This window comes from Acomys minous (assembly GCF_964271855.1).
Source record: "Acomys minous genome assembly, chromosome: 16".
NCBI classification, from domain to species: domain Eukaryota; kingdom Metazoa; phylum Chordata; class Mammalia; order Rodentia; family Muridae; genus Acomys; species Acomys minous.
Genome location: NC_140498.1, coordinates 60,420,564 through 60,440,869, shown reverse-complemented (window position 1 = coordinate 60,440,869; position 20,306 = coordinate 60,420,564). Strand labels below are relative to the sequence as shown.

The 20,306-nt window shown below is 44.3% G+C and overlaps 1 protein-coding gene across 3 annotated transcripts in view; it reads right to left on the bottom strand.

Moving 5' to 3' along the window:
* INSR (insulin receptor) overlaps positions 1-20,306 on the bottom strand; it is a 130,920-nt gene that overhangs the window by 25,101 nt on the left and 85,513 nt on the right. For 2 of the 3 annotated variants that reach the window (XM_084764473.1, XM_084764472.1), the window contains exons 7-11: positions 17,503-17,629; positions 15,366-15,622; positions 11,446-11,613; positions 6,845-7,046; positions 2,961-2,996 (exon numbers count right to left, since the gene is read on the bottom strand). In XM_084764473.1, the coding sequence (XP_084620599.1) occupies positions 2,961-2,996; positions 6,845-7,046; positions 11,446-11,613; positions 15,366-15,622; positions 17,503-17,629 (790 nt within the window). The remainder of the gene's footprint in view (positions 1-2,960; positions 2,997-6,844; positions 7,047-11,445; positions 11,614-15,365; positions 15,623-17,502; positions 17,630-20,306) is intronic. The other variant, XM_084764474.1, reaches the window with a different exon arrangement.

Here is a 20,306-nt window from a genome sequence, read left to right as displayed (position 1 = left end):
TACCTCTGCACAGTTACTTTTGCTTATAAAATGGAGGAGGGCCCAGCCCCTGCATGGTACACTTGTTTGTTGGGAAACACTCACTGAGTACTTCCCTTAAGGCATGCAGCTGAGAGAGCTTCCTGAACATGCAGAGGCCCTGAGTTCATTTCCCTGCACCCATATCAAGCCACTCACAAAAGCTCCACAGGATCTGACACCCCCTTCTGGCTTCTTCAAGCACCTATACACCCATGGCGTATGCTGGCACAGATACACAGAAATAAAAAATAAACTCCTCTAAAAAGTGTTAGGAAGAATGAGATTTCTGTTTTGTTTGGTTTCCTCACTCAACATTAGGATTTTCTCCTCCAAATGGTGCATGTGCTTCTAAAAAAAAGAAAGGTTAAAAAAAAAAAAAAGACAAAACTTATTTTCTGAGAATTTCATGAGTACTAGAAATTACATCATTTCCACCAACTTCTCTCATGTGAACCACTCTCATAATACCTTCTCCTCTTTAATTATTATTGACACAATACGTTTTATATACATGTATTACATATATCCTATATAACCTATGTCAATTATTATTGTGACCTATATAGATTATAGAAATATATATGTGTTTGTATACACACACATTTATAACCTAGGGAGCCCAGGTAGCATTACTCATATGTATATGTGTTTAGGGCTGACAACTGGGACTAAATAACTTATCAGGAAGCTCATTTCAGTTAACTCAAGATCCATCCCTCACTTAACCATTAACCATTTTCCTATTTTCTTTTTTGTTTGTTTGTTTTGGTTTTGTTGTTGTTGTTTGTTTGTTTGTTTGTTGATCTTTTGAGACAGGGTTTCTCTGTGTAGCCTTGGCTGTTCTGGACTCACTCTGTAGACCAGGCTGGCCTCGAACTCACAGCAATCCGTCTGCCTCTGCCTCTCGAGCGCTGGGATTAAAGGTTTGGTTTTTATTTGATTTGTGTAGTGTTGGAAATTAAACTTTACTTTTGCAGCACTGGATATTGGGTCTTTGCTCTATCTTCTTGTAATGTATTATAATCTTGCACTGCTAGATACTGAGCTAGACACTTTACTCCGCTGCATTCACTGTTTTATTTCTGCAGTGCTGTGGGTTCAGCCAGTCCTCTATGTCTCATTTCACCTCATTTCTGCAGGCTGAGAGACTAAACATTACCTTATTACTTTTTTCTCAGCAGATATTGAACTCTGTCTTTACTTTCTCTACTTTTATTTTATTTTACTTCATTCTTAGGGTGTTGGAGATTGAAGTCAAGGCCTGGCGCATGCTACACAATTAATCTACCAAATGCACTAAAACACCCAGTTCAGTAAATTATTTTAAATAAATCTAATAGATTAATTAAAGGTTGCTTTAAAAGATATCTGCAATTGCACACTGATTACAGTATAGTGTGAATATAAATTTTTAAGTTTTATTTTCTTTTACGTGAAGGGTATACATTTGTGTACAGTGGCCACAGAGACCAGAAGAAAGCAACAGATTCCTTGACTCTTCAGTTACAGGTAGTTGTGAGCCAATATGAGTGCTGGGAACTGAACCCCAATCCTCTGCAAGGACAGCAAGTGCTCTTAGCCACTGAGCCATCTCTCTAGCCCCAAAAACACTTTTATATGCACTATGAAACCAAAGCCTTTGTGTGACTTCCTTACGTGCTACATTGTCTTGACTGCTTTACCCACAAGGTGAGATATCTAAGGTATGCCTGTATCCCAAAAGAATTCTATAAGGAAGAAGAAGAAGAAGAAGAAGAAGAAGAAGAAGAAGAAGAAGAAGAAGAAAGCTGGCTCAGTAGTTAGGAGCACTGGCTGCTCTTTTACAAAGACAGTTCAGTTCTCAGCATCTACCTGGTAGCTCACAACTGTTCACAACCCCAGTCCCAGAGAATCCAATGCCCTCTTCTGGCATCTACTGACACCAGACACATACATGCAAGACATCCATACACAATAAAATATAAATTAAGTAAATCCTTAAACATTATATTAAATTAAAAACCACTGTGTTAGTGAATGACTCCTGAGGAAGAGTATCAACCAAGCCCTCTGAACTCCACTCAGAAACATGGCTTTATTATCCAACAATCCCACACTAAACCAGTAGCCTCAAGCAGAGAATGCCTCCATCACTGCTTTGGAAGGCTGGGATGTCCCTGCTGTGGAGTGGGCAGAGTTTGGCATCCAACCTTACCCAGGGTGTTCCTCACCCCACTGAGTAATCTATCCCCAAACATCAAGTAAGATGAGAAATCCAGGTTAGGATGAGGGCCACAAAATTGTAGACTCTCACTGACAACAAATTTTACTCAAATTGGCCACTAGAGGTCACATCAGGCCTGGAGATAGATAGATAGATAGATAGATAGATAGATAGATAGATAGATAGATAGATAGATAATAGATAGATGGATGATAGATAGATCAGTCGATCCTACTGTGAACAAGGTCACAGCTAGGGAAGCCATAGATCACAGTCATGCAGCTTTCTAAGCAATAGTGTTTATAGCATTAAATTTGTACTGCTCTCAGCCTTGGTCAGAGAAGGTTGTTTTTTTGTTTTGTTTTGTTTTGTTTTTTCCCCTCAAGAAAGGGGTTCTCCGTGTTATCTTGGAAAATGACTCACTGAGGAAGGACCTAGAAAGTGTGCCATTGATCACACATTTTAGGAAGAGTATGTTAGTTAAAAATTTTTCCCACATTCATGCCCAGATTCCACTTCCCAGTGAAGGTGTTTAATTGGGGGATTTGTGAAGAAGCATCCAGTCTCAAGAGCTGCAGTTTGCCACATGCAAAAAATAAAAAGGCCCAGAAATCCCTAAGGTTTTAGACTAGACACACACACACACACACACACACACACACACACACACACACACACACACACACTGACTAAACAGCCACAGGGGCCATATGGATGTCCCATGGCTGAGTCATACCTAGTGTCCTCGGCACCACTGCCTGAAGAGGTTTTTCTGTGAAAACAAAATTCATCACTTTGAGGACAGAATTTCAACTGACACACTTGAGCTAATACTCCCTCAAAAAAAAAAAAAGGAGCACTGATATGTTTGTAATGTGGTTTGACTTTGTTTTTCTCCAAGTTCATCTACTGAAGATTTGGTCCTTGGTATAGGAATAAGAGAACGTAGTAGGCTCTTTAAGAGGAAGGGCCTGGCAAAGCTCATTGCTGGCTCCACACTAGTCTACACAGCTTCCTCTCTCACAACATAATACACCTCCTACTTTGATGGCATCTCCCTTGATATATCACCAAAGCTGGCAGATCTAAAACTGTGAGTGAAATCAATCTTTTTTTCTTTATAATGCATCCATCTCAGGTATTTTTCTGTAGTAACAAAAAGGATAGTAATACAAGAACTGCCCGTCATTGGTCAGTGGGAAAGAACTGTATTTTTCCTCAAGTTCAGGGAATCCAGCTAAAGAGAAGAAAGAGTGAGAGGAAAGGACTTCACCCAATGCTATTCCTATGCATGTCAAATATGACTACACGCAGCCATAAGCAACTCAGCCATTTACCTAAGTCGGGTGTCATTTAGGTCTTTGCACTTTACAGGGTTTTTTTTGGTTTTTGGTTTTTTTTTTGGTTTTTTTTTTTTTTTGGTTTGGTTGTTTTTGTTTTTTGTTTGGTGTGTGAGTGTGTGTGTGTGTGTGTGTGTGTGTGTGTGTGTGTAGGCTAGAGGACCTTCTGAGACAGAGCCTCACTGGGCTAGAATTTAGAAAGTTGGCTGACACAGCCAGCCACTGATCCCCATAGACCTAAGGTCTTCATCTTCTTAGCAATAAGATTCTTTGCAAGCGCTACCACTCCTGGCACTTTTTTTTTTTTTTGCTTTTTTTTTCTCCCTTTATTAATTTATTCTTGTTACATCTCAATGATTATCCCATCCCTTGTATCCTCCCATTCTTCCCTCCTTTCTCTTTTCCCCCTTATTCCCCTCCCCTATGACTGTTCCTGAGGGGGATTACCTCCCCCTGTATATGCTCATAGGGTATCAAGTCTCTTCTTGGTAACCTGCTGCCCTTCCTCTCAAATGCTATATACTCACTTATATCTGCATATTAGCCCAAGGGGCATGTCCCACGAAAGCCTTCACTTACCAGGAAACTGGGACAGAGGGGGGGACATTCTAGTGGGACTCTAGATGAGAGAAGCATGGGAGAATGGCAAAGTAGAAGGATCCAGAGGGTCCTAGAAGCCTACAAGTAGAACATTATGATAGGCAGATTTGGGCCCAGGGGTCCCGGCACTTTTAACATGAATTTTAGGGATGGAACTCAGGTCCTCATGGGTTCACAGCAAGCGTGTTGCAAACCATCTTCCAACCCAGCATTATGAACTCAGTTACGGCAGAAGATACTATAAAGCAGGAAAAAAATTAACATGATGCTGGTTCTGGAAAGTGCTGATGGACATTAGAACTTTGTTTGGTCCCAATATAGACTTTCATAGACCTTGATGTGCCCTGGAAATGAAAAATTGCATCCAATTCGAGAGGTAGGTGGGCAAGGAAGAAATCTGATGAAGAATTTCAGAGGAGACAAAGATGGAAAAGCACAAAAAAGCTCAGCAGTGGGCATATCCAAATCTTATATTCTTGGAAACATCTAATTGGGGACGAAGAATGCTGGTCACCACCCTACAATGTCCAGGATGGGTCCTACTACAAAGGAGTAGCCTGGATCCAAGTATGCAATGCCAATGTTCAGAGTCCCTGTGTGAGTCATTCAGGTTTACAACCTTAAAATACAAAGAACAATTACAATTAGCCCATGGGATCTACAGGATCTACATTCTTGGGTTCAACTAACTACGGATCAAAACTATCTGTAGACCTGTCAGGCAAGATACATCCACGAATGCAACAGTGGCGAGACTATTACAAGATGTAACCAACGATTCTCAGGGGCATGAGGCTTGCTCCACAGGAGAGAATTGATGTGTACACCTGTTCAAAAGCCTGTCTCAGGAAGTCACAGGCCATAATGGGGAGCCTACCCCTGTTGTCTTGCTAAATAAACGTGTTGTCAAACTGCCCTTGAAATATATATATATGTTTATGCACATATATTAGTGCTACTCTTAACCCTGGCCAAAGACATTTCTTTTTTCACGGGGCAGACACTCATAGCTGATGGAAGTGCTGAGAATAAGTGATTGTTGAGTGCCCGGCCCCAGATGGGAACTCTGTATCAAGCCCACTACCATGGCTCAGTGAACAAACATCATAGAAGAGAAAGCAGAAAGAATGTCAGAGCTGGAGGATGGCAGAGTGCTATGCGGTGCTGTCTTCCAGGTATGACATGGTCATTGCACTTATAAACTCAGGGCAGCTTTGGTTACCTGAACAAGACCCGCACCAAGTCAAGCTCAAGATCGCCCGCCGTACTAGCAGGCAGAACTAACTGGGCTTAATGAGTCATAAAAAATGAAGAGAAGGAAGAGGAGAACAACAACATGAAGGAGGCAGACATGTTGATGGAAGTATAAGGGGGAAGCTGAGGGTCAATACGATCAAGATACATTGTGTGCATAGATGAAGTTGTCAAACAGTGACTCTGCAAAGCTGAGTCTGGATACTGAACGTATAAAAGTTTGTTCTTGTCGTCGTCGTCGTCGTCCCCATGTTACACAATATGGTGTAACCACTGTTTATACATCATGTGCATTGTCTGAAGATATTATAAGTTATCTAAAGTTGACTTAGTCTGGGAAGGTGGCAGCAGGGCTCTGTGCAGACATTACGGTGTTTACATAAGGGACTTGAGAGTCTGTTGGGTAACCTCAGGATCCTGGAACCTATCCACTGGAGACACCAAAGGTCAGTTTTGCTGTGTCCATTGTACAGAAGAGAAAACTGGGGCACAGAGCAGTGCAGTAAGTTGCTCAAACCAGTACATATAAGACTGGAGAACCCACAGAGACGGCTTCCAGAGCTCCTGCTAGCAACAGCTCCACCATCCTGTAAAACATGTAGTTGCGATGGACCCCTCCAGCCACACATGTCTGCTGCTGTTGTCAGCTCAAATTAGGAACAAGAAAAAGAAGAAACTTCTAACCCACAGGAATATTTGTATGTGTGGATGCATACATATGTGTGCAGGCACATGTGACCCACAGATGTATTTGTGTATGTGTGTGCGCGCGCACATGTGCACGTGCACTTGTGACCACAGGCATGTGTGTGTGCGTATGTGCATGCATGTATACATGCAAATGTGACCCACAGGTGCATTTGTGTGTGCATGCACACACATGTAGACGTGTACATGTGGCTCGCATGTATTTGTGAACATATGTGAAAGTGCACGTGTGAGCAGGTAGGTGTGAATGTGCTTGTGAGGCTAGAGGACAGTCTTGGCTGTAGTTCCTCAGATGATGTGCACCTTGGTTTGTTTTTTGTTTTTTTGTTTTTTTTTTTTTTTGAGACAGTTTCTCATTGGCACCGATGTTACTAGCTAGACCAGTCTGGCTGGCAGAAAGGCCCAGGAATCCTCGTCTCTGCCTCCCTAGTGCTTGGAATGTAAGGACACACCTGTTTTCTAATGTGGGTTCTGGGGACTAAACTCAGGTCCTTGTGCTCTTTAAGCAAATTCTTTCCTAACTGAGCCATCTCCCCAACAGCAAACAAGCCTGGTTTCCCTCCAAGCACAAGCCCATGACTGAGCTCAGCCTCTCCCCCCCCCCCCCCCCAACACACACACAGTCTCCAGAGCGCAATCACTTCATTCCCTAAGAAGTCAGCCGCTCCCACGGCAAGCTAACAAACAGAAAGAGAGGCAGCCCGTGCAGAGTTCTGACCTGGGGACAAAAACCACGTTGTGCAGGTAATCCTCAAAGGTCTTCCTGAACGAAGATTCCTCCAGCTCCTTCAGGATCTGAGAGTCGGTCTTAGGGCACGAGCAGCACTCGCTGGCCGAGTCGCCATACTCACTCTGGTTGTGCTTCTGAGACTCATCGGATTCAAAAGGTGGGGACCAGGTCCGTGAGGGTAGCTTCAGCCCTAGGGAGAGGCAGAGGAGGGGCTTCAAGTCTCCCCTAGAATACACAACACACACACATACCATACATACATACATATAAACAGACACACACATTACACAAAGCATACTCCGCATGCATACACTACACATAAATACACAGCAGCACAGTGCATTCTACAACAGGCAGAACAGAATAATAGAGCCTAGGCTCAAGTTTGTGTGTGCCTCTGTGTGTGTGTGTGTGTGTGTGTGTATGCACATGCATGAACATATTTAGGCCAGAGGTGGAACTTGGGTGTCATTCCTTAGGTCACAGCCACGGCCCCTCATTAGGGGTTCCAGGCAAGCACTCTATCACAAGTCATGTCTTCAGACCTCTTCTCACTTTTGGAGACAGGGGTCCACCCTGTTATCCGGCCTGGCACTGAGCTCACTCTGGGTTGGCCTGGCCTCTCACTCTTCCTTCCACACCTGCCCAAAGAATCAAATTACAGTTTGCTAACACAGGGAGTCCCAGAGCTGCTATGTGTTTTTGTTTTGTGTGCACTCTGTGAGGCTATGTTTATGTCAACTTTACCTGTGTACTCTCAACCATGTAGATGAAAAGAGATGCCAGAGGCTAGTATAAAGTGTCTTCTACACTTATTTTTTCAGCTTTTATTGTTGTTGTTGTTGTTGTTGTTGTTGTTATTATTATATTATTATTATTATTATTATTATTATTATTATTATTATTAAATTAATTTATGGGAGGGGAACCAGTGAGGGTACACATGTGAAGGTCAAAAGTAACTTTCAGCAATCTATTTTCTCCTTCTAAGATGTTGGTTTCAGGGATTCAATTTAGTCTTGCCAGACCTCCATCTTATTTATTGAGATAGAGTGTCTCACTAAACCTGGACTTCACCACTTGCTAAGCTAGCTGACCAGCACACTCATGGGATCAGCCTGTCTCTCCCACCCCAGTATGATGGTTACAAATGCATGCCACCAAAGCCAGTGCTTTTCTACATAGTTGAGGATCCAAACTCAGGTCCTCCTGTTTATACAGCAAACATTTTAAGCAGCATCATTTCCTTAGCTCCATATTTATCACATTTTTTTCAAAAAAATCAATTTGTGACACTAATAGAAAGCTACTACTGGTTATTTAATGTATTTATTGGTGAAATTATGCTAAATAAGCATAACATAAAATGTTACCATTGAAATCATGTGTAGGTATACAGTTAGTAGCACTGCCTGTTTACAGTGTGACACAACCATCACCTCTACCCATTTCCAGAACTTTCTCATCTGAACCAAAGCTCTGTCCTCACTCAACACTGACGTCCCATTCCCTCCTAACGTGGCCACCACACTCTATACTTTGTAGCCTGGTCTACAAAGCAAGTCCAGGATAGCCAAGGCTATACAGAGAAACCCTGTCTCAAAAAAAAAAAAAAAGACATAATAATGCACATCTTACTCCTCAGTGCTGGGAAAGTAAAGACAGAAGGATCTCTGGAATTCACTGACCAGCCAGTATAGCAAAATTGGCGAGCATCTCTTTCAATGAGAAACCCTGCCTAAAAAAAACAAGGTGAAGAGCCACAGACAAAGACTCCTGATATGAACTTCAAATACAGCCCTACGTATGCTTCCAGCAGAGTATGGAACATTTAAAAATGTGTATGAACACACTGGAGAGACGGCTTGGTCAGACTCCAAACACAAGTAGAAACATGCATGCGTATATACAGACATACATACACATACACATGTACAGACACACATAAACATGCATGTGCGATTAAATTCTGTGATGATCACACATCACCATCTTTAAACAATCCTATGGTATTCGTGGATTTAAGGTGGTTTTGGTCTTGTTTCGCATACTTCAGAATGGACTACAACTTGCTATCCAGGTAAGGATGATGTAAGTACCCTACCTTCCTGTCTCTACCTCCCAAATGCTGCCATCACGGGCCTCTGCCACCACAAGGGGTCTGTGTGGTGCAGGGAATAGAGCCCAGGGCTTCCTGCATGCTAGGAAACTCTCTACCGGCCCAACTACATGCTCAGCCCCTGTAATCATGAATTTCCCTTTGCTGAATGAAAGTTTGCTGTGGTTAGCCTGGCCTAGTGGAGAACACCTGTCATCTTAGCACTCCAGCGACTGCCACAGGATGACCAGGGTCATCTTTGAGCTCCATCATGAGTTTAAGGCCAGCCTGGACCACATGAAACCTTGTTTAAAACAAACAATGGCAAAATCAACTTTTTTTAAAGTTACTGTCTTTGTTTTTGTTTTTAACAGAACAAAAAGCAGAGCTTCGGCATTGCCGGAAGCATTGCTACCTAGTGGTTTCATGTTCTCAAATGTAGAGCCAACAGGTCAGAGCTGAGCCCAGGCCTGGACTTACTCTCAAGTTATATAAAGTATGCAAAGAGATAAATCAAGCTGGTGATCCTGGCCCAGGCAGGGATGATGTCATAGGCATGCATATAGCACATGATCTTAGAGTTGGGACAGTTCCCAGGAGTCATCTGTCCTCCTCCCCTTCTCCACAAAAGGAGACAGACTACTTGCTGCATGACTTAGCCAAAACCAGATGCCAGGCCAGGGGTGGATCCAAGCGCAGACCTCAGCCACACCTCTCCAGCAGCCCCCTTGGCCTGCTTCAACAAGGTCACAGGCAAAAGGATATCGCTAACCGAAACAACAGTTATTCTGATCAAAAACAAAAGCAACCAACTGAAAGAAGGGCAAACTTTTACCTTCTCTGATTTGATGGTGGGTTGTGACTTTTCATTTTGTTTTAATAGATTTAGTATGCGTGTGTATGCGTGTGCCACGGTGGCTAGAGGTCAAATGATAGCCTTGGGGAGTAAGTTCGCTGCACTATTTAGCTCCTAGACATCTATCTTAGGTCATCAGGGTTGGCAGCAAGTACATCTATCCACTAAGCCATCTTGATGTCCCCTAGGTTTCTTTTTTGATAACCCATTTTCAGTTATTTTGAAATATATAATATACAATATAGTAACCATGCAAGGCAACTTCAGGACACTTTATGGAACTGCTACATCATAAATCTTGTCCACTTTGCCTCTACACACAGACACACACACACACACACACACACACACACACACACACACACACACACGTCAGCCTGTACAACCAGTACTGAAAAGACCTTGAATGTTTCTATCACAAGGAAACAATGAAAACATTTATTACTCCAATTTCGATATTTAATATATGTCTATCCACTGTAAGGCTCGTGGGTGAATGAAGCATTGAATGTGTTTCACCATTATACCTAGTCCTTGTTTGATTTGCAGTGCTGGGGACTGAACCCAGGGCTTTGGACACTCTGGGGAAGTGCTGCATCAGATTTTCAGCAGCCTCCAGAGTATGAATCCACGTACAATATAAAATATGTGTGCGTGCGTTGGAGATTACTGAGTATGGATCCATGTGCAAGGTTTAAAAATGTCGGTTTCCACTGGGAGATGTCAAGTATAGATCCCCAAACAATATCTAAAGATGTGTGTGTGCGCGCTGGGGAGAAGATAAGTGTGACTCCTTGTGCAATGCCTAAAAATGTGTGTACGCACTGGGGACATGGTGAGTGTGAGTCCATGAGAAATATCTAAAGATGTGTGTGTGTGTGTGTGTGAGTGTGTGTCCATGTGCAATGTCTGAAGATGTGTGTGTGCACGGGGAGACGGTGAGTGCAGGTAAAAGAGCACGCCTCCATGCCTAAGCAGATGAGAGTTTGACCCCTGGCACCCACATGGCTGATAAGACAACAAAGTCCTGTAAGCTGTCCTCTGACCTCCACACATGTGTCATGGCACATGCATGCCCACGCACAGAGAGAGACTAGGCAAATAAATAAATAGAATAAAAATACTTTCAATTCAAAGAAAGAAGTGGGTTGGCAGTATAAATCTGTTGGTACACTGTTAGCACCCCTGCGCCCCCGGATTTGAATCCCTGGTGCTGCATAAATTAGGCTTGATGGTATAGTCCTATAAGCCCAACACTTAGGAGGTAGAGGCAGGAGGAGCAGGGAGTCTAACGTCCTCCTGAGCTACATAGTGAGCTTAAGTCTAGCTTGGTCTTCATGAGACGGCCTCATAAACCAAGCAAAAACATTAAAAACAAGATGGACAGCATTCTTAGACATACATCCGAAGTTACTCTCTGACCTCCACACATACATATACACACAAACCTACACACGTCTATACACAACATACACATACATGAACACACACACTCTAAGTGTGTCTTATGTGAGAAAGAATGGAGTACAAGTGTGTGTGCGCACAGGCACACGTATATACACACCCTGGTAAACAGGTAAACGAGAGTAAGAGAACTGAGGTGCAGCCAACCCCATGTCAGCGGCTTGTGCTCACCTTTGAGACAGTAATCCAACTCAAACAGCTCGCTGTCCTCCGCCTGCCTCTCCCAGTAGACCAGGTAGTGCGTGATGTTGCCGTTGGGGTCGGAGGGCGGCTTCCACTTTAAGATAATCTGAGACGAGGAATTAGAAACTGATATGGGATCCAGTGGGACAGAAGGATCTGTGAAGGAGAAAAGAAACCCATTTACCATGAGGGAGAATATGTGAGTTGTTGGGTGTACCCGGGAGGAGGGAAGGATGGCCCCAGTAAAACCACAGTTACGTCTGCTATAGCATTATTTAACACCAGGAAAAAAAAAAAACTAGGAACAGGTGAAAGGCTTGCCCAGCCCAGCAAGAATGACCAGAACACTGTCCATTCACACTGAGGGTTATGTGGCCACCATCCACTCATTTGCTCCAAAGACTTTGGACAGATGCTAAAGTCTCCTGCTCTTGTGGGCACTAGGAAATGTTCCTGGGACAAAAAAAAAAAAAAAAAAAAAAAAAAAAAAATCAAGGCAAGACATGAATTTTGGTTAACACGTGCATGAAATCAAAGAGAGTCACTGAGAGTACCTGAAGCCATCGAACTGTTTTTGTCTGTTTGTTTTGGAAACAGGCTCTCATCATGTAGGCCACACTAGCCTCAAACTTGATAATGGAGCCAAGGATGAGCTTGAAATCCTGCTCCTCCTTCCTATCTCCTGAGCGCTACAGTGAGAGACATGCACCCCTGTAGGAGAGATAAACCTGTTTTTTTAGGATTCCAAGTGTAGGATTGGAACGGCCTCGTGAGAGAACAGGTGAGGCTAATCCACTAGAAGACCGACCACCTCGTGTGGGAGTTTGATTGTTGCCAGCTGAAAAGATCCCGTGAACAGACTCTGGGAGGAGCTATATAAATGAGCCCAGAACTGGAGGCGGGGCGTTTGGAGACTTCGGATAGTTTTGGCTGTTCATCGCTGCACTTCAAGACACTCCTAGAGAGAACCGCTGAGGGAAGGCTTCGGGGCTCCAGCTCCTGCTGAGGTTCCGGGTTCTGGTTACTCCAGGTTCCAGCAGAAGAAATCCTGCTGCTCACAACAGGAGAATCGCTCCTCGGAACTGATATCCTTATGGTTTTGTTATTGTGTCCATTAATCCTCATTTCCTATTGTTTTGATTAGTCGGGTTATAAGTGACGGATGCTCGGTCAATAAATTGTTAATAAAATATATTGGTTAAGAAACATTGAGCATACACACCACCTTATCTGGTTTATGTGGTTTGGGGGACTTGTGGGATTTAACCTAGGGCTTCATACATGCTGAGCAAGCAAACTACCAACTAAGCCACATGCCCATCCCCAGAGAGTGTCATTTCATCTTTCATGGAACATCCTTCAAAATACACCTCAAAATCTTCCCCCTGAAGAACGGTGGTACCGTGAGGCCAGGGAGATAGGTCCATGGGTGAAGCCCTTACCACAGGAGCCTGAGGACAGTTCATATCCCCAGCACCCACGTAAGTGCCAGGAGGCACGGCCACAGCAGCCTACCTGCAGACCCAGCAGGCACAGAGGTTAAGCAGAGGGTCAGCAACCTCTGGGTTTACTAAGAGACCTGGCCACAAAGTATAAGGTGGAAAAACAACTGAGGAAGATCCCAAGGTGAACCTCTGGCACGTGCCACATTCAAATAAGATACACGCATGCACACACGTGCGCGCACACACACAAACACGCACGCACAAATGGAGGAGACTGAGAGAGCTGAAGAGGACAAAGAGTTCTCAAAGCAGAAAGCAAGAAGTGTGCACAGACCAGGAAGGCAGAAGTCTATGGAAACAAACTCGGTCTAGATACAAGGTAAGAGTGTAGATGGTGAAGAAGTCAGGACAATGGATGAAACAAAGACACTGCTCTCTTGTGATGGGGCCGCTAACTCTCTGTGTGCTCACATTTGGGGCAGATAACTCTTTGTCAGCCATCCCACTTCCTAGCTGTGACCAGCAAAAATGTCTCTGGACATTGACAGGTATCTTCCCTCCCCTGGGAGAGACAGAATTATCTCTTTGTGGAAAGTACTAAGCTAAGAAGCTTGACAGAAATATAACTAATTTGTTATGAGACATTATAGCCATAAAGAAGAAAAATGAGGGAAGAGAGACACAAGAGTGAATAAACTAATAAAACAAGATTACACCAAGACAGGATGGGTGAAGCATGCAGTTGTCCCCCCCCCCCCTTCTCTACGGTGGCACATTTGCAACTGCAGCGATATGTAAAACCACACACAGCACTGAACCATCAATATTTCCCACATGTACACACCTATGATAAAGCTTAATTTGTAACCAATAGAAATTAACAGCAGCAATAGCAACCAACTAAAGTAATATACAGTAGACAAAGTTTCATTTCTGTTGTTATTTTCTAGGAGTTGGTTTGGTTGTCGGTGGTGGTGGTGGTGGCGGCAACGGCGTTATTTGGGGGGAGGGGGGTCATTAGTCCAGGTTGTCTTCAAACTTAATAGAAAGGGATGATCCTGAACTGCTGACCCTCCTGCCTCTACCTCTCAAACATTCTGCTATTATTTTATTGGTGTTTTGACATGTGACAAGGTCTTGATCCGGAGCCTAGGCTGGCCTCAAATACACAACCAACCATTCTCTTGCCTCGATAGCTCTCATTTTTAATTAAGTTATTTTTTGATTGAATTCACTTCTTTTTTGTTTGTTTGTTTTTGTTTTTCGAGACAGGGTTTCTCTGTGTAGCCCTGGCTGTGCTGGACTCACTTTGTAGACCAGGCTGGCCTCGAACTCACAGCGATCCACCTGCCTCTGCCTCCCAAGTGCTGGGATTAAAGGTATGCGCCACCACGCCCAGCTTGAATTCACTTCTTAAGACAAGCTTACTATGTAGCCATGGTTGACCTAGAAGTCACTACATAGACCAGGCTGGGCTTGAACTCATAAAGATCCATCTACCTCCACCTTCCAAGAGGAAAAGTAAATGTGTGTACCACCACACTCAGCATCTCCCCTCCCGATGACAGAGGTTAAAGACAGTCTTATGCATGTATCACAGCTGTTCTGAATTCAAGAAGATGTGTGCTACATGTATATGTTATACATGTGGTGTACATGTGTATTGTGTGTGTGTTTTACTGTATGTGCTCATATATGCTATATGTTGTATATAAGCATGTTATATGTGATGTGTGTACATACATGTCATATGTGGTATCTGAGTATTATATGTAGTGTGTGTTATGTGTGGTATGTATATGCACATTTGTACATGTGTGTGTTACATGTAATATGTATGGCATGTATATATATATATATATATATTATATGTGGTAGGTAGGTTTTCATGTGTGTGTTACATATGGTGTGTCTGTTATATGTAGGGTGTGGGTATACACGTGTGTGTTATGTGTAGTGTGTATTATATGTGGTGTGTGTGTATGTGTGGTACATACGTGTGCATGAGTGTGTTAGATATATGGTATCTGCGCATGTGCAGAGGCCAGAGGAGGAAGTTAGGTATCCCATTCTATCACTGTCTCCCTTACTCTTTTGCACCAAGATGTTTCACTGAGACTGAAACTAAGCTGGCAGCGTCAAACTCTAGTGTTCCCCTTGTCCTGGCCCTGAGCCCCAGTGCTCTGGCGCGTGGGCATGGTCACACGCGATTTTCAACGAGGGTAATGGGAGCAGCATACAATCTTACACATCAGGCCATCTTCCCATCCCGAGGGTGAACCCTTGAGCTCTGAAGTGGTTCATGGCTTATAATTTCATTATATCTGAAAATATAAGCCTCAGCCTTTAGCTCCCCGAGAAGCCAAACACAGGAGAAAACGTGTCATGGAACATCACTAAGCTGCCCATCAAAGGTAAAAGTGTCAGTTCAACAGCAAACGCGTATTCACAGGACACACTTACTGGTGGCATCTGTCTGCACATAGATGATGTCACTTTTGGCTCCATAGGTCCGGCGTTCATCAGAGAAGGTAACCAAAGTCTTGACAAAGATGGCATACTGGGTCCAGGGCTTGAGACCTCGCATCAGCCACCCAGGGTGGCTTGGGGTCTGAGATTTGGGGTCGTTGGACCTCTGCGGTGGGTCGATATCCACCACTGTCCAGCTGTTGGAGCCACAAGCATCCTGCCCGTCAAACTCCGTCACATTCTGATAAGGGCTTTTGAGAAATAAGAGGGAGAGGTGGGTTACCACTGTGCACGTGTCAATGTCAGTACTAAGTACACTGGGGACCTTGGAGAGTTATAAGATGTAGACTCACTTTTTTCTGTTTGGCTTGGTGCACAGTGTGTGTGTGTGTGCATGCATGCCCGTGTGTGTGTGTGTGTGTGTGTGTGTGTGTGTGTGTGTGTGTGTGTGTGTCTGTGCATGTGCTTTTGTGCATGCACGTGTATGTGTTTGTGGGGGGTTAAGTGTATATGCGTGGCCCTGGAGAACACCGTCATGTATGAGCTACCTTGTTTTTCTTTCTCTGTTTGTTAAGACACTTTCTAGTCCTGGCTGGCCTCAAAAATCACAGAAACCTGCCTGACTCTAGTCTCCACAGTGTTGGGATTGTGTGAATACCTGACTCCCACCTTGTCTTTTGTGGTGTAGTGTGGTGTGTGGTGGTTGGTATTATGTGATGCAGTGATATTATCAGGCCTGAAATTCACCTCGTAGGCTAGGCTGGCTAGGCAAACACCCCAAAGATCTCCCCAGCTCCTCGGAGCTGGGATTTCAAGTACATCTCAGAGCGAGATTTTCTAAAAGTCTGAGTATGTATCTAAGTGTGACTAATTATATGCACGAGCTTTCAGGGCCCGGAAGAGAATACTGGATTCCCTGGTTCTGATGGTGTGAGATGCCTGACTTGGATGCTAAAATCAAACTCAAGTTACGTGGAAGTGCAGTAGGCACTCTTCCCAGCTGAGCCTCCTCTCTAAGCCTCCCAAAAGTGAACTTTATCGTATTTCCAGTTCTGAATGTGGATCTTCCCCAAAGCTAGCAACATGATGCTGACTACTGTCACAGTGCACCAGCTCTCAGCCTACATCACAGCCACAGAGGTAAATGACTAAGACTCTGCCATATACCCAGGGTGTGTAGTGTGTGGTACCTTACATGTAGTCAATGTTCTTTCTTTCTTTCTTTCTTTCTTTCTTTCTTTCTTCCTTCCTTCCTTCCCATGCCAACATTTTCTATGTACTTGTAAAAAGTTTCATATTGTCAACATGAGTGATCACCATATGACTGCTGTTCCTGAGGAAACAGCTCAGTGAGCAATGTGTTTCCTGCACAAGCCTGAGGACCAGAGTTCAATCCCTAGCACGCATGGGAAGAGGCCAGGTGTAATGGTGAGGATCTGTAATCTCAGCACTAGCAGATGGAGACGGGTGCATCTCTAGCTTAAAGGAAGAGAAGAGAGTAGATAGGAAGGAGCTCCGAAATGCTGACTTCTGCACATGGCACAGCCGCCACACACATCAACTCAGGCCAGGTGTGGTTGCCTGCACCAAGTCAAGCCAGGCAACATTCCAGCAAGGATGGCAGAGGGCTCCAAACTCCTCTCCTAGCAGAGGCGTAGTGTTGTAGCCACTAAGGAAGGTGAAGTCACTTCTCTTTGGCTGACGTGGACACTGATCAGTTGCGCATGCTTCAGTGAATGGCTCCACACGCATGTACATACGGACAGCATCAGGGGACTGTTAACAATAACACAGAGAGCGCAGAACTTGGCAGGGAAACAGGCGGACATGCTAGGGGAATGTGGAGGGAGAAAGTGGTGAACGGATATGATCAAAATACACTAGACACATATATGAAAATGTGAAAGAACACACTGAAAATAGTATCTTATTTAAAAGCAAGTGTGAGCCGAGCACCAGCCTTCATCTCTCTGCTTCCTGCCTGTGGATGCCATGTGGCCAGCTGCTCCACATCCCCAGCATGCAAGGTGTGAGCGGAGATAAAGCCTCCCTTCCTTAGGCTTCTTCTCGACAGGCTTTGTCTGTCCCTGAGGCAAGGAGCAGAACGAGCAGGCTGCCTCCTCTTACTTACGCTTCTTTGTAGAACAGCATGAATCCCAGGAGGTCTCGGAAGTCGGGGGGCCAGTAGGGCTCCCACCTGAGCAAGATCTTGTCAAAAGACGTCCGAATGAAAGAAAATTTAAGTAACTCATTTTCACCTAGAAAGGTTCAAGAGAAAAAAAAAGAGTCAGGCAACTGGAGTTACTTGCAGACCGAAGCGTTCGACATCCTGCCTCTTTGAGAAGGGAGGTGGCCTGAGGGAAGGTGGGGGTCCTAGTTGCATTTTGTTGCTGTGATAAAATATTGTAAAAGGGGGAAAAAAGCAATTTAAGGAAGGAAGAGTTTGTTTGGCTTACAATTCCAGGCCAGAGTCTATCGTTTCAGGGAAATTAACACAGGGACCCAAGGCATTGGTCATTTCTCAGCATCCACAGTCACTAACGAAGAAGAAAGTGCACATGGATGGTGCCTGTTTGCTGCTTATACTTAGCTAGCTCTCTCTGCTCTCGTATTGCTCAAGATCCAGTCCATGAAATGGCTCTTCTCGCTTCAATTAACAATCAAAAACAAAGCCCAAGCCATGCAAGTTTACTTGGTGAGCTCGGGCCAGCAAGAACTGCACCCCCTTCCCCCCCCCACCCCACCCCACAAAAATCGATCGTCAACTAAGAACCTGATCTGAACAAATGTTCCATTAAGATTCTCTTCCCAGACTTCTAGATTGTATCAAGTTGACAATTAAAATGGGCAGTGTTAATAATCAGCTATTGCTCATATGTGTCTCATCCAGGGTAAACAGAGGATTGGGCTTGCTGAGTTTGAAAGGTGGGGAGTCACCAGATCAATTAAGTGTTAAAGACTTAACCAAATAAGATGCTCAAATGAAGCATGGATGACCCATGCCAACGCAAAAAGGCCAACTAGTCAGCCATTTTTGAGCAAAGGGATCATCTTTTTTATGTATGTGCATGCACGTTCATGTACATGCAGGTGTGATGGCTGATCTTGGTTGTCAACTGGACACACCTGGGAAGAGAGAACCTCAATTGAAAATCTTCCTCCTTGAGACTGCCCTGTGGTCGTGTCTATAATTTTTAATTGATGTAGGAAGGACCTCGCCCACTGTGGGCAGTCCCATCTCTGAGTGGGCGGCCTTGGGCTACATAAAAAGGTAGCTGACCATAAACAGGATTCTTCCATGGTTACTGTCTCAGTTCCTGCCTCCAGATTTCTGCCTTGCGGTTTTTGCTCTGACTTTCCTTAATGATACACTATAACCTGGAAGTGTAGGATAAAATAAGCTTTTTCTTCCTCAACTTGCTTTGGTTCAGAGCAACAGAATCGAACCATCTCTCTAGCCCCAAAGTTCATCTTGTCGTGGCTTCCCAGGTGGTCCAGACCACCACATGTACTTCATCAACCTTGATGCCCTCAGCATTAGCTTTCTGCTTATGCGGCATCAGACACTGTACTGTGCAACTGGCTCAGAAAAAAATAAAATATATATATATATATATATATATATTTTTTTTTTTTTTTTTTTTTTAAACCTGCCTCTGGTGGGCTGGGAAGAGTTTACTTGGTCAATGCTCCATTTGTAAGCTTGAGGATTTAGAAGAAGGAAGAAGACGGCGACAAGATGGCGAAAGCCATGATGGGCGGGAAGAAAAGAAGGGGGAGAGGAAACAAGGAGGGGGGAGAGAAAAAAAACTGGAGCCATCCTGTCTGTGGTGGTTTGAATGAGAAAGGCCCCCATAGGCTCTTATGTTTGAATGCTTGGTCCCCAATTAGTCAAACAAGGAGGCCGAGATACATCATTGTGTGAAGCTGTGAAAATGAAGCCTGAACGCCATTGGAGACCCCAAGATCCTGGAAACGCCAGATCTGGGGGATGTCTGCCCCAAAAAAGCTGCCCAAGAGAGAAAAGAGTGATGCCTTCAGCAAGGCCGGAAAGGAAGCGCCATCTAATACAGTTTGGAGTTTGCCTTTCTGGGCACCAGCCTTGCTTTCGTCCAGTATTTCATCACCATGCTCGCTTCCCTCCCTTTCGCAACGGCAATTTATTTTCTGTGCCACTGTAAGTTGCAAGGATGTGATCTGCTTTTTGATTTTACAGGGAGTTACAGTTAAGAGATTGCCGTGAGTCTCAGAAGAGACCTTGTGTGTTTTTTTAACTGGGTTGAAACTGTGATTGACTAGGGGGGGGGCGGCTTTTGAAGTTGGGCTGAATGCATTTTGCATTATGATATGGCTACAAGTCTATAGGGGCCAGGGAGCGATAGTCTGGGTAAGAATGACCACCATTGGTCATATGTTTAAATGCTTAGTCCACAGTGGGAGTGTTTGGAAAGGATGCGGAGCTATGGCCTTGTTTGGGGAACTGTGTCACCAGGGGTAAAATTTGAGGTTCAAAACCCCATGCCAGGCCCAGTCTCTCTTCTCTCTGCCTCTGACTGTGGATCGGGATGTAAGCTGTCAGCCCCATGCCTACCTGTCTGCCACCATGCTCCGTACCATGATGCCAATGGACTAAGCTTCTGAAACTGTGAGCCAGCCCCAATTAAATGCTTCTCTTAGAAGAACTGTTTCTGTTGTGTGTCTCATTACAGCAATGGGACACTGACTAAAACAGTGGTGCACACTTCTAACCCCAGCACTGAAAAAGTAGGAAAGACAGATATCCCTGTAGTTCTCAGACCAGCCCAGTAAGCCGATTAGTGCGCTTCAGGCAGCAAGAAATCCTATCAGACAAAAAGAAAACTAGTAGATGATGTCCACATAACAATACCTGAGCTCGTCCCCTGGCCTCCACAGACATGTGCACATCTCTACACA